Source organism: Polypterus senegalus, chromosome 5 (assembly GCF_016835505.1).
Source record: "Polypterus senegalus isolate Bchr_013 chromosome 5, ASM1683550v1, whole genome shotgun sequence".
NCBI lineage: Eukaryota > Metazoa > Chordata > Cladistia > Polypteriformes > Polypteridae > Polypterus > Polypterus senegalus.
The window spans coordinates 103,543,251-103,557,587 of record NC_053158.1 but is presented as its reverse complement, the minus strand read 5'-3'; the positions used below and the strand labels follow the sequence as shown (position 1 = coordinate 103,557,587).

The 14,337-nt window shown below is 38.6% G+C and overlaps 1 protein-coding gene across 7 annotated transcripts in view; it reads left to right on the top strand.

Moving 5' to 3' along the window:
• Positions 1–12,750, top strand: part of LOC120529409 (myosin VIIA and Rab interacting protein) — a 544,611-nt gene extending 531,861 nt beyond the window's left edge. For 6 of the 7 annotated variants that reach the window (XM_039753183.1, XM_039753185.1, XM_039753181.1 and 3 more), the window contains 2 exons: positions 3,175–3,293; positions 10,709–12,750. In XM_039753183.1, the coding sequence (XP_039609117.1) occupies positions 3,175–3,293; positions 10,709–10,747 (158 nt within the window). In that variant the 3' untranslated portion in view covers positions 10,748–12,750. The remainder of the gene's footprint in view (positions 1–3,174; positions 3,294–10,708) is intronic. The other variant, XM_039753187.1, reaches the window with a different exon arrangement.
• The last annotated feature ends 1,587 nt before the right edge of the window (positions 12,751–14,337 follow it).

The following is a 14,337-nucleotide window of genomic DNA, read 5'->3' as shown; positions in this document are numbered from 1 at the left end:
ATAAGTCTTCGGCGGCATCCATCTGTGCAACCACTCCTGGTACCACTTGTCACGCTTGGGTCACAGATTTGCACAGAGACACAGATGGTCGTAGAAAAAAAGAAGGATTTTTATTCAGACACCGCAAACACATGAGCTTAAACGTGCTCCATGACAAGTCAGATATGACAGTTCCGCTAGGAGCAGAGAGAGATAAAAGCAAACAATCAATTCCAAACTGACAGGCGCGCAAGGCTTATAAGTCGGCGGAGTACCGCGCGAGGCTTGTATTACGCGTTATAGTGCAAGGATAAGGAGCAATGTGTAGTCAGTGTTTCAGGGTTTGTGGTTTTCCCAGGGGCGTCTGTCTCTATTTGGGGTGCGATCAGCCCTCCAGCTCACAATACATATACAGTACACTGCTTCTAAATGGGCACATTTTGGTATCCAGTTTACAGACTGTGCAAAGTAGATCTGGGTTCACCTTTTGCTTGACCAAAGTTACTGTATCACAATAGGCAATTTCTCTAACACACCTGAACTGCTTGAAATATTACTGCTAATGAAAACTGATGCATACGGCACTGTCTGACTGAATTGCCATGATATGTCTGGTGATTTTAGTTGTGTGAAGCTGCAATGTAGTGCAGTAGCTACATAGCAAATTGATTGCTTCACATCTTTCAAAAGTTTTGATACAGTATATGCTATTTATATTGAGTTGCAGATGTATTATCTGTTTGAAGGAACAGGTTAATTGTAAGTTCAGATAAGTGTGCCTATTAATGAACCACTGAATACATACAGCATGCTGTCATGGTGAGAAAGTTTAGTTCAGCCAAACCTCAGAACAGGTAAGATGCATGATCAAAGTGATTTTGACAGTGGTATGAGTATTAGTACCAGACTTAGTGATTCCAGAATCCTAGAAACATTTGATCTTCTGTGATTTTGACACACTACAGAATATTGTTAAGTAAAGAAAAAAAATCTAGTGAGTATCAGGTATTTAGCTGAAAACACCTTGCTATTGAAAGAGGTCCAAAGAGAGTAATTGTTTACAGTGGTGGTGAGCACAAGGGCATTTTTTAAATACAGTTTGTGCACTGGACATTGAAGTTCATAACCTACCAGAAATGTAAAGTAACACGTGATCAACAAACGTAGATGATTTAGACCTTTAAAAATATAGCTGGGCCTGACGAATTGTCTTCTGCTGCAACGTGTAAATGGTAGGAGCAGAATTTGAACTAAATTGCATGAATTTTTAGATTTGTCCTGTCTTCTAATAATGATACAGACTGGTGGTGATAATTTAATAGTGCTGGGAATATTTAATTGGGGCTCACGACCCTTTTGATAAAAACAGCATTATTTTAAGTCTCACTGAATACATAACAATTGCTGCTGACTCTGTGAATTCTCCAAACATAAAGGGGTCCTACCAGTAGTAGACATTTTGGCAAAACCCAAAATCAAATAGGAAATTTTGTATTAAAAAAAAAAATAATTTATTGTCGGGGGTTAAAGTCTATCACCAACCTATACTTTCCTTTCCAAATCCTACAGAGTTATCAGACAAACTATTGCAGTTAAAGAGTGAAATGAATCTACTATATAATAAAGCACTAAGGTCTCTCTCTTTGTGCGTGCGTGTGAGTGTGTGTTTGTGTGTGAGTGTGTGTTTGTGTGTGTGTCCAGTTCCACTGATCAACCTGATTGGTCAGTTTGGCTTTGGACACACAAGGAGTAAAAACGTAGGAGGCACGCTGAGAGTCACCTCAAAGAGACCTGAAAAGTTTATCCAGGAGCACTGTACAATGGTTGACCCTTCGCTCTGATCCCCCAAAAGGTCATGCAGATTTTCCCTCTGTGATGAAGTATATTTGAAAAAGAAAAAAAAAAAAAAAGACGGAAAGTATAAAGCATCCTGGAGGAGATCAAGGGAGCTTGAAATGGTATTGTGTGAGGAAGGCAACACCGTTCAAGAAAGGTTTGGACACACAAGGATACCAAGGAAAGGCACCAAGGTTACATGTGGGGCAAAAAAAATAATTATTTTTAAATTTATTGTATCGCCTGTCTTTGACAGGTAACATGGCTAGTGAAATATAAAATGCAACACAAGTAATAAACATATTTAAAAAGCAAACACTTGTCACAATTGATTTCAACATATCAAATAAAAGTCTAGAATAAACTATTGAAAATAACATTATAGTAATGAGTGGAGTAGATTTTTAAAATGGATTCTTTGGCTTCATTATCATCTCCTGGTTTTCTTATGCTTGTAATACTCTTCAGTGCACACCATTTTATTCTTAAGAGCAGCCACTTTCCAGATTCCTACTATATCTCCTTTTTCCATGGCCTTCATATTTTCTTTTTGCCTCCATGCATTTTCTGTGTTCACAACAGTTCAAGTTTATACACACACCACTTTGTCTCAAGGTTTGAGGCTATTTTGATCACAGTTAGTTTCTTTCTCTTATGTGATGCAGAATCATACTTTATCATTATGTTTAGCTAGCAGACCATTGCGATGTCTAATGGGCGCTTTGCCTGCTTTGACAGAATAAAAAATGCGAATACATATAATGTTAGGCATAGACCAAACCTCCTGGCTTTTGTAATTAATGTTAGCCTGCTCACCTATCTTTGTGCTGTCTTTGTAGATGTCTTACAGAATTGGATGCTGTTCTAAAAGTCTCAGACGTGGTCTTGCTTCACAACATACAAATGGCCTTTGTGCTGCTTTTTCTATGAACGACTGGTAAATTCTTTGTGGTTTGTAAAACCAAACTTAATGGTGCTGGAATTTGTCATCATTGTGCCTATATGCAAAATAGGGAGCATGTATAATAATTTGCTGTGCATTGGTCACAATTTATGTGTCAAACAACAAAAAGAAAATACAAATAAACATACTGTAATTTTAAACTAGGGTCTCTGGTCTTGATAGAGGCCAGCTGTCTATTTTACAAAGCCTGTGGAATCCAGTCAAACTGTTATTTCTGGGTTTGTCTTTTTAACTCAAGTAAGACTGTTCAGCATTAGAATTGCATTAGGAAAAATACTTACTATAGAACGACTGGGTATGGCAGCACACATTTAAAATGGCATTCCTTTTAGTATGTCCATGTTTTTCTTTTGTTTTTCCAACTGAGTATTTTATAGTTTTATTTTTGGTTTCAGAGAGCAAGATCTGTCATGACAGAGTCTCCCCAGTAACCTTCAATAGAAACCCAATATATCACTCTTCATTAGAGAGAAGGAGCTGCAATGAAGACAAAAGCATACCCAAAGACAACAGTGTAAGTTGTGAACTCTGACATGAGAGTTTAACAATAAAAGCATGCTGTAATTCATCATAAAATTGTACATCACACACACATCTTTTTTTAAACTGTCTGATATGTATCAAAGCCACAATACAAACTGCAAGTCCTGTCATCCAGCATCCTACATTGCTAGGCCAGAATTTTTGTGAATTTCTTGTACCCAAACCATTCTATGTTACAGTTTTTGCAGATGTCTCCGATAACCTTGATCTAAAATCACTTATAATCCTTTAATCACTTATAATCCTGGAATCTTTGGAGTAACATCAGATACAGTAACACTATGCAATGAAAAATCTATTGTAGTATCCTACATTATATCGCTCACACAAAGACTCATTTTGCTTTACTGGATGAGTATTAGCCCATCTACCATAACTCAACAGAAAAGTAATATATTTTTTTAAACTGGAAGGTAAACTGAGAGGTTCTATATTTGTTTTTAGAATTTGACTCAAATTCATTAATGTCATTCTTTAATAATCATGAGCAGTCTTTATCAAACCTATTCTGCTGTTATAATAGGTATGAGGAACAATTTCAGACTGGGCTTATATGGCATTTAGCTCTCTGAACAGTGTAGGGAAAAGGTGTCAAGTCTTGAATCTGACGTCTCTATTGCCATATCAATTGTGTGATTGTATTGTAAACTAATTTGTATTTTTTGCTTGCCTAAAAATGGCATGAAGTTACAATTAGTTCACTAAAAAGGCTACCATAAAGGTTTTTCTTTGACTCACTGTGATAGAAAGGACTCAATATAATATAATCATATGCCAGTAATAAGAACATCACATTATTATTTGGGAAGAGACGCTTCAAATAAAATGTTACTTAATTCCTATTAGTTTTACATTATTCAATCTAACTTGTACTTTAGTAAATCTAGACCTCTTTAAGATGTAGGGAAATTAAATTCTCTTATTTATTAGAAAAGATGAAAGGTGCATTGTGCAGCTAGTTATATTAGTAATTACGTCATATCTTGTTATCTGTGTCATTTTTATACTCTTGGAAATGTAATACCTGAAAAGGCACATGGCACTTCTGTTTTTTCAGTATATCTAGATGTGTATTGTATTTGTTTAAAATGTTTCCTGTTGCCATGGTGAAACTGTCATTGTGAACAAAGGTACCTTAGGGCTCTTCCTGCTGGATAACAACTCAGCACACATGGCTGATTAGTCACTCACTGGGTGCTATGCATTGTGCAGTGCTAGAATGCTAAGAAATGCCTGGAGTTCAGTCTATTGCCCATCCTGCTCCTTCTTTATCATCTACTTCTGTTCTCCAAACTAGTTTAATTCTTTTCTTTTCTGTATGTGCACACTGGATTTAGCATGCCACCTTGTGGCAGAGTGCGTATTGTGGCAGCAGAGCCGGTGCTAAGCTAATAGCCAAGCAGCTAGCGAGAAAGTGACGATACAAGCCTTCGGTGGCTTCTATGATCCTGGGAAATGTGAACTCACTACCAAATAAGATTGATGAACTGGCTGCACTGGTGAAAAATGTCAGGATCTACAGAGAATGCTGTTTGTTGTGTTTTTGTGACACAACTAACATCCCAGATGCTAACGTGGAGTTACCTGGGTTTAGCAAAGTTAGAGCGGACAGAGACGCAAATACCTGTGGGAAGCAGAAAGGAGGAGGACTCGCTCTCTATGTGAATACAAGGTGGTGCAACTCTGGACATATAAATGTTAAAATCTCCACTTGCTGGAGGGACGTCGAACTGCTGGCCATAAGTCTGCATCCCTACTACTTGCCCGGTGAGTTTGGACATGTCATTGTTGTTATTATTTACATCCTCCTCAGGTGGACGTGGAGATAGTGGGTGACATCTTCCATACAAACGCAGCACCCTGTGCTAATTGCTGGAGACTTTAACCATGTGACGCTGGACAAAACATTACCTGCCTTTTCCCAGTATGTGGATTGTAACTAGGACTATTGACCTACTGTATGCAAATGTTAAAGACACATACAGCGCCACCCCGCTGCCTGCGCTTGGGAAAGCAGATCATAACCTGGTTCTGCTTCAGCCTCACTACAAACCAAGAGTGAGGGAGCTACCTACAACCACATGCTCATTCAGGAAGTGGTCCGCTGAGGCAGTGCAGTCTCTGAGAGACTGCTTTGGAACTACAGACTGGGATATCCTGCAAGGATCTGTTTTGTTACGGGAAAATGGTTCAAGGGATTAGAACATAAGTAGGCAAAGAATCAGAGAGAAGAGGTCCAATACTTCTATTTTATTTACTTAATCAATTATAATAATCAAACACATCTAATGCAATATAATGCAGACATACAAAAGCAAAACAATACTTACAAACATATGAAAAGGCACAGAGCCATCATCCCAGACCAGTAGACTGAGGGGGCCCGCTTGTCAGTCTTGTCAGAGGATCAACTTATTTTTGCCCTTCCAATTTACCAGCCTCCAAAGAAACTGCTTCCCTTATATCAATTGAGCGCCCTTGCCCAAAGCGCTGGTCAGTGTATACAGAAGTGATTAGTTTCAGCACACACACCTTGGAGGCAGTTGTTTTGCACTTGGTCCTGATGATGACGACACCTGGTACCAGGAGGCACACAAAAATAAGAATTGCTTGAAGCCCCTTGAAGTGAAAAACAAGTCAGCATGACCCTCTGGCCATATTCCCAGTACTTTTCCTTCTTGAAGCTGTTTTTTGCGCTGAGCGAGGCTCTCTTGATCCCCCCCCTCTCTTTATAAAAATCCTTCCATTACAGGATCTTAGTGAGAACATTGAGGAGGTTGTTGACTGCACTAATGACTACATCAACTTCTGTGTGGACATTGTAGTTCCAGTAAGAACAGTACACTGCTATGCTAACAACAAGTCATGGATTACAAGTGACATCAAGGGCCTTTTGAACCAGAAGAAAAGGGCTTTTAAAGGTGGTGATCAGCATGAGCTCAAGCGCGTGCAGAAGGAACTCCGAGTCCAGCTCAGGGCGGCGAAGGAGCATTACAGGAGAAATCTGGAGCAGAAGCTGCAGAATAACAGCATTAAGGAAGGATGGGATGGGATGGAGATCATCACTGGCTGCAGCTCGAAGCCACCATTGAGAGAGACGTGGAGAGTGCAAACCAGATGAACAATTTCTTTAACATGTTTGACCACTCTAACCCACTCTCACCTCGGAGTACTGCACACACTACCCATCCTTCTGCTAATACCAGCATAGGAGAGAGTTTCCCCCCACCCACAATTACAGCAGCCCAGGAAAGCAGAGAGCTTAGGAGACCGTGCCAGCAAAGCAATGGGTCCAGATGGAGTATTGCCAAGGCCTGTAAGTTGGAGCTGGGGAGTCCTCTACAGCACATTTTCAACCTGAGCCTGGAACAAGGGAGAGTCCCGAGGCTTTGGAAAACATCTTGTATCACCCCAGTCCCAAAGGTATTGCGTCCAAGCGAGCTGAATGACTTCCGGCAAGTCGCTGTGACATCTCATGTGATGAAGACCATGGAGCAGCTGCTGCTTCACCACCTGAGGCCACAGGTTCTCTACACCCTCGATCCTCTGCAGTTTGCATACCAGGAGAAGGTGGGAGCAGAGATGCCATCATCTTTATGCTACACCGATCCCTCTCCCACTTGGACAGAGGCAGTGGTGCTGTAAAAATTATGTTTCTGGATTTCTCTATCACCTTCAACACCATCCAACCTCTGCTCCTTAGGGACAAGCTGACAGAGATGGGAGTAGATTCATACCTGGTGGCATGGATCGTGGACTACCTTACAGACAGACCTCAGTATGTGCGTCTCGGGAACTGCAGGTCTGACTCTTGTGGTCAGCAACACAGGAGCACCACAGGGGACTTTACTTTCTCTGGTCATGTTCAGCTTATATACATCGGACTTCCAATACAGCTCAGAGTCCTGCCACATGCAAAAGTTCACTGACGAAACTATCGTGGGCTGCATCAGGAGTGGGCAGGAGGAGGAGTATAGGAACCTAATCAAGGACTTTGTTAAATAGTGCGTCTCAAACCACCTACAACTGAACACCAGCAAAACCAAGGAGCTGGTAGTGAATTTTAGGAGGACCAGGCCCCTCATGGACCCATAAGAGGTGACTGTGTGCACCGGGTGAAGACCTATAAATACCTGGGAGTGCAGCTGGATGATAAATTGGACTGGACTGCCAATTCTGATGGTCTGTGCAAGAGAGGACAGAGCCGACTATACTTTCTTAGAAAACTGGCGTCCTTCAACATCTGCAATAAGATGCTGCAGTTGTTCTATCAAACAGTTGTGGCGAGCACGATCTTCTACGCGGTAGAGTGCAGGGGAGGCAGCATAAACAAGAGGGACGCCTCATGCCTAGACAAACTGGTGAGGAAGGCAGGCTCTATTGTAGGCACGGAGCTGCACAGTTTGACATCCGTGGCAAAGTGAAGGGCGCTGAGCAGGCTCCTGTCAATCATGGGGAATCCACTGCATCCACTGAACAGTGTCATCTCCAGACAGAGGAGCAACTTCAGCGACAGACTGCTGTCACTGTCCTGCTCCACTGACAGACTGAAGAGATCGTTCCTCCCCCACACTGTGACTCTTCAATTCCACCTAAGGCGGGGGAAACGTTAATATTATACAAAGTTATTGTCTGTTATACCTGCATTTTTATCACTCTTTAATATTTTTTTTTATCAGTATGCTGCTGCTGAAGTATGTGAATTTCCCCTTTGGATTAATAAAGTATCCATCCATCGAAATTCCATTGCAATTTCTGTCTGTTGTTCTGGGGGCCCAACAATCTTTTAAAAACGTTTATATATTTGTTTCCTTTAGGTTGTTAGTTAATCAATGTATAGAAAATGCATTTTGTAGGATCATAGAAGGCGATGCCTTTTTTTTTTATAAACTGCATTGGGTGCAAGAATACAACCAACCTTGGTGCCAGACCATCACAGAACACACACTGTTAAAACATGTATTGTTTTAAATAATTCATCACACAATTCTACTAAAACAAGTTGTTTTTACAGAAATCCAAATAAAAATACCTTTTATAATTTTTTAAGTTTTAAAACTGAAAATGTCAACATAATCCACTTTACACTGTATATGAAGGTTTCTCTGAAAGGCAGTTGGAGTCTCTTTTATGCATTAATCAGGTTGATTCTATTCTTAAAGTTTATGTATTTTTATTATTGCTGTTACTCTAAAACATTATTGATTTATACAGTTAGTATATTTTTATCCAGTCAGATTCTGAATATAATAAAAATATTTTTTTGATTATTCTCACCCATAAGACAATGTGCTTTTCTCATCAATTTAATTTTAAAGCAACCAGATTGCTGTAAATATTTTCTTTTTTGGTAAAATAACTACTTTTAGTATTGTGAAGTGAGTATATTTTTTATACACTTTTTAAATCTATAACATATTTACACTACAGTACAGCTACTGATATACAGTAATTGCTGAAGCTGTCTCAAGCTGCATATCTGCAGCCCAACCCCACTTCTGTAAGGAGTCAAGTTATAATTGATTTTTCTGTTAATGGGTCCATAAAATTACATTCATACCATGTAAAACCTGCTACTTTCCAATCATTACCTTTATGGACATAAAATTACACTTTGGTAGGCAAGACTTGAAAGCAAACCAGATTAGCCAATTGAATTACAAATCACCTTGTATTGTTTGCTTGTTCCTGGTGTTTGTAATAATTTAAGAAATGGGGGAACATTTAGAGGTTAAAATGGAAAAGCAAAAAACTTACCACTGCAATCGACTACAATCATAAACAAGGTGAGGATTAAAAAATGTGATTGCTATTAAAGTGTACATAACAGTTTCGGTTTAACCAGCAGCATTGGTATGTTTAAACTACTGATAGGAAATCCATCCATCCATTATCCAACCCGCTATATCCTAACACAGGGTCATGGGAGGTCTGCTGGAGCCAATTCCAGCCAACACAGGGCGCAAGGCAGGAACAAAGCCCAGGCAGGGCATCAGCCCACCACAAGGCACACACACCAAGCACAATTTACGATCACCAATGAGCCTAACCTGCATGTCTTTGGACTCTGGGAAGAAACCGGAGCACACGGAGGAAACCCACACAGACACGGGGAGAACAGGCAAACTCCACGCAGGGAGGTCCTGGGAAGCGAACCTGGGTCCCCTTACTGTGAGGCAGCAGCACTACCATCATTTTATAAAATAACACAAGTTTATGAGTGAAAGTATTCTATACATTTCCTGCGCCTGTTTTGTCCAAAGCAGGGTGTTAAGCCTACCTTAACAACAGTGAGTACAAGGCACAAAACAACCCTGGGCAGGGGTCCCAGTGAAAGGGCTATATTTCAGTAACATTAGACTCATATAGTGTCCTACCTGAGATCCCTGATCACTTCCTTAAAAGTTAAAACTTTGGAATTTGGATTTTTTGATGTGGTTTGCAAAAGATTCCAAAACTTCTCTATCACCAAACTGTTGTCATTTAGTCTTTATTATGACTCATTTGTCTTGCACTGCAGTATCTGAATTTACACCTTTCAGAAATTGTAGTGGCCTTTTTCAGTTCTGTTACGAATAAAATTTCAGGATTAAGTAGAATCAAACCTAGTAGTGGCATCTGCGCAAACCCTTTTGTTTTTCACAATGCATTTTCTATGCATTTTGTCTTCTCCTGAATTCTGAGACACATTCATCTCAAAGGATATTGTCACCAGTTGCCTGCAGGTTTGTGATTATTTCAAGCAAAGGATGAGGTTACACAACTGCAAGGATTATTTTGCGTAGCGCCTTTTTGTGGTCAACTTCATCCCAAGGTGATTTTATTTGAAATGTCTTAATCAGGGTTGCACCTAGTTGAGCATAATAACTGCATCCTTGAGGATTACAATTATGTGATCTCTACTGTGCATAAAGAGAAAGTTTTGAAAAGATTCAAATAAGATGTATTTGTTTAACCCCAGTTTTCTAACAGTACCTCCCAAATAGCATAAGCCGACTATTGTTTTGGAACCTTTGACAGTTTTTGTTTTCACACATATCTTCTCTGTCTGGCCTTTATTCCAATCTGCACCTGAGCCCCCTACCTTAATATCTGTTTTTAGCTAAGTTGACATTTGGTTATCACTGCATGGCCCTTAACATTGAACATGCTTTTTCCATTTATAAGAAAATTATGAAAAACTGTGAGATTATTAGAAGACTAGCCATGAATTCAAGCCAATTATTTTTTGTACATGTGGACTGCATGGATAAGTGAGACCATTTAGAATTCTGCTAAAACATGACTACACTGAATGAAACATTGTTATACTGAGGTGTATTTTCTGTCTGCTAGAAATGTTTTTGTTAATATTCACATCTTTTTGCTATGCTTCTCATTTTTTAGACACCGAAGTTTGATGTGAGCACCAGTTTAATGTATTGAGGCATGCAAAGTGGTATAAACAGCACACTGCCTATGGCGGAATACAACAGTGCCTTTCATTAGCAGTCACTCGGCTTTGAGAAGAGCTGGATGAACAACAGTCCCAGAGTGATCATGTTAATGAGTTCTATTTTGATACCTCCACTGGGTTTCGTCTTCGGCTAGATACAGTATATGTCACTTGGGAGATGAAAAATCTTTGCCTTAATACTAATAACACAAAAGAAAACAGGTAGTTGTATACATTGTTCAAAAAAGGTTTTCTTTGTTTCTGTATTATGCAAGGTTGTCAATAATTTTAACAAGATGATTAAAAATGTTACAGCAGAATTAGATGACATTGTATGTGTCTAAATAGTTTTAACTGTTAAATTGCTGTAAAGTGCAATTTGGCCATATAATGCCATAAGAGAACTAAACATGTTATAAACAATCCTAAATGTTTTTGTTTTTTGTCAAGTAATTCTTACTTTTTTTTAATTGATAAAATATTTTGTACTTTTTTTTTTAAAAAAAAATAACACAATATACTGTTAATGTAGGTAAATCCAATCTGTTTTCGTGCCAGATCAATGTGTGTGGTGACTGGAAAGTATTGCATAATGTCTTCAGTAATTTTACAAATGGATGGGAGATAAAGGTAATTGCTGCTAAATCTGTATATATGATAAGTTTGCAAAAAGTATCAACTGACCCACAGCAACATTTATGTACATATTGCATGCAGTGAATATGGATTTGAACTAATATAGTCTGAACAGATTATTATTGAGCTCCCAAAATCTGAGTTGTTGTATACAAGCTGCTAAAACCATTGTTTCACGCATTTGTTCCATATTGTATTTTGAGAATGTGTCAATTTACAAAAATATATATTGACCTCCTTAACAATAACTTGAATATCCAGTGCTCATCCTTCGGTTGACTTTCTTGAATGTTGTTCACCTGGATTTGCTAGAATATTGAGTAAACAACACTTTGAGTTCTTCTTGTCATGGTAATCGGATGTATCATTGTGCCTGGAAGACTATGATTTCTAGCCAAATTATAAATTCCTAGCTGTGATGCAAATTTAACATTTTTCATTTTGTTAATGTGACATGTTCAATAATCCTGTTCCTCTCATGTCTGACTATGTCTTATAATTTTGTCACTATAAAAGTGACAAATAATTTTGGCAGCTTTGAAAGTCAAACCTAAGACTAGAGCATATAATACATTTACTAATATGCAAATTATGTCATGGTATTTACAGAGTTGACATGTTTCATGTGTTCTGGAATAATAGTAAATTAATTCATTTTCTGCCAAGGATTCTCTGTTAAATAAAATTTACTAAACCAATGTCACAATATGCCAATTCTGAAAAATGGAGTTTTCACTAATACCCTGTATTAAAGTCATTTTGTCTCAGTCAAATAAATCAGAGTGTAAAGTACATAAAGGAGAATGAAGATCAATAAACATTCATAAACTTTTGTCCAAATTGGCATGGTCAACTTTACAGCTTACTTTTACTGTTTCCAGTGTAGGGCTTGTTAAAGCTTTTATAGCATTCTGTTTGTCTTCTTCTGCCTTTTTTTAATAAAGTACTTTGCTCAGTCTTTGTACTTTACTACATTTGCTGGACAATCATATGGTGCTTCATTCACATTTTTAAAGCTTTCTATAAGTTTATGTAAGGGGAGAAACAAATGTATGGCTATACTCTGTATTAACTAGTTAGCAGGGTGGTTAATGGTAGTGTAAATTTATTCTGTTGTATAAACTGATGCTTGCTTATCAATGGCATCATACTAGGATACGTTGTAAATGTACATTATAATGTAATTCATACAAATAATGATGAACCTAATTGTGTCAGCATAGTAAAAAAAGGATTTATTGTGGGAACCATATGTTTGTGTGACATGTCTTTCATGCTTGCTTCAAGCTATGTCCACTGTACATTTTTGTAGTGCAAATCAAATTATTTAAAAGTAAAATATAATATGAAACATTCATCAAGCTTGACTATTCATTCTGAAAGTTAAGGTAATAAAAAAAAAAAACAAAGTTTTTCAAATGTCTTGTATATTAATGTTTTGGAAATGTATTTTAATGCTACAATGTTTACCCTAAAGGAAGAGGGAACGCAGACAGATTTTCTACTGAAATTTGTTTTTCAATTAGAGGAAATCCCAGTTTCTTCTAGGAAACTGAAAGGCAATCTTCTGCTGCATTTCCTAGGATTGTTTGCTGTGGGCCATGCTGGATACTGAAGACTATACACTGGAAGTATCCTCACTACATGACTAGACCACTTTAAGTGCACTTTTCTTGATCTAGAGCAGCAGCAGTGCTACTTCACGGTCCTTTTGTATTGTTGCTCCTCATGATAGCGTATGAACTTCAAGTCCAAAACAGAGATTATCAAATTAGATAAGGATTGGGAAGAAGCCTGAGCTTTGACTTGTGTGATATGCCTTGGGAACTGGATTTTGTTCGACCACCACCTAGTACAATGGCCTCAGTGTTGGGCCGGTGCTCTGAGCCATTGGTCATTCCATTCACAGTGACCTCTGAATATACTTTTGAACAAGACCCCAGTCACATAAACCACTTGGAACAGCAGCTTTCTTGCATACGAACAATAAGCCACTATTTTGTGGGAGGGGACTGTGACTGAGGTTTTGGAAGAGTTGATATTTATAATAACTGACTTACACTCTTGCATTAAGTACTCTAGTGCAAAGACAACAACATCTGCGATAATCATAGCTACAACCCTTCGTCCCCAGTTGGATACTGTCTGAGCTTTGGTTGCAGATTGATATCCTATGCATAAAATTGCAAACTAGAGAAAAGACAACACACCCTAGATGCAGTTGTACATTTAAAAATATTTCACCTATTTACAACTACGGAAGCTCTTGACATTCAAGTAGAGGGTCCTGATGTTATGCATCATTGGCTTTAGAATTCCACCCTGTTGCTCAACATCCCACAGGGATGATTTATAGTACAAAAATGTGATTAGAAAAACTCCTATTACCTCTCAAATATCTGTCCAGGTTGGATCAATTTTATACAATCTGTATGGCTTGTAATGGATCAGAGATTTGGCCGTTGACTAGATTCTCTGTCCTACCACCCTTGCATAAGCTTTGTCAGGGTGGCTGAAGATTGTGATTCTTGCCAACTGGTGCATACCCTCTTCTCTGCTTTGATTAAAATGGGTGCCATAAACGCCTCATACTTGTCACGGTCTAAATATTCCATTAAAAAATGTATATATTAACCCAAAGCCCCTATACTATCCAGTGCTTTTATTATTTCTTTTAGGATCATATCCACCATTGTGGCCTTGATTGTTAACCATGACCGTGATCTCCTCCGCAGACTGCACTCCTTTGCACCAGTTACCTGCACTGCCACACTCAGAGTTTCTGAAAGTACCCCTCCTATCTCAGTAGCAAAATTCCACCTACCTTCCAAGGTTATTTAATGATTTGAAAGAATCCTTTTTTTAGGTTGCTAAAAAGTAGTTCACCATGACCTCACCAAAATGCTCCTAGTTGGCTGCTTGCACTGCTCTCATATTCTTGGTG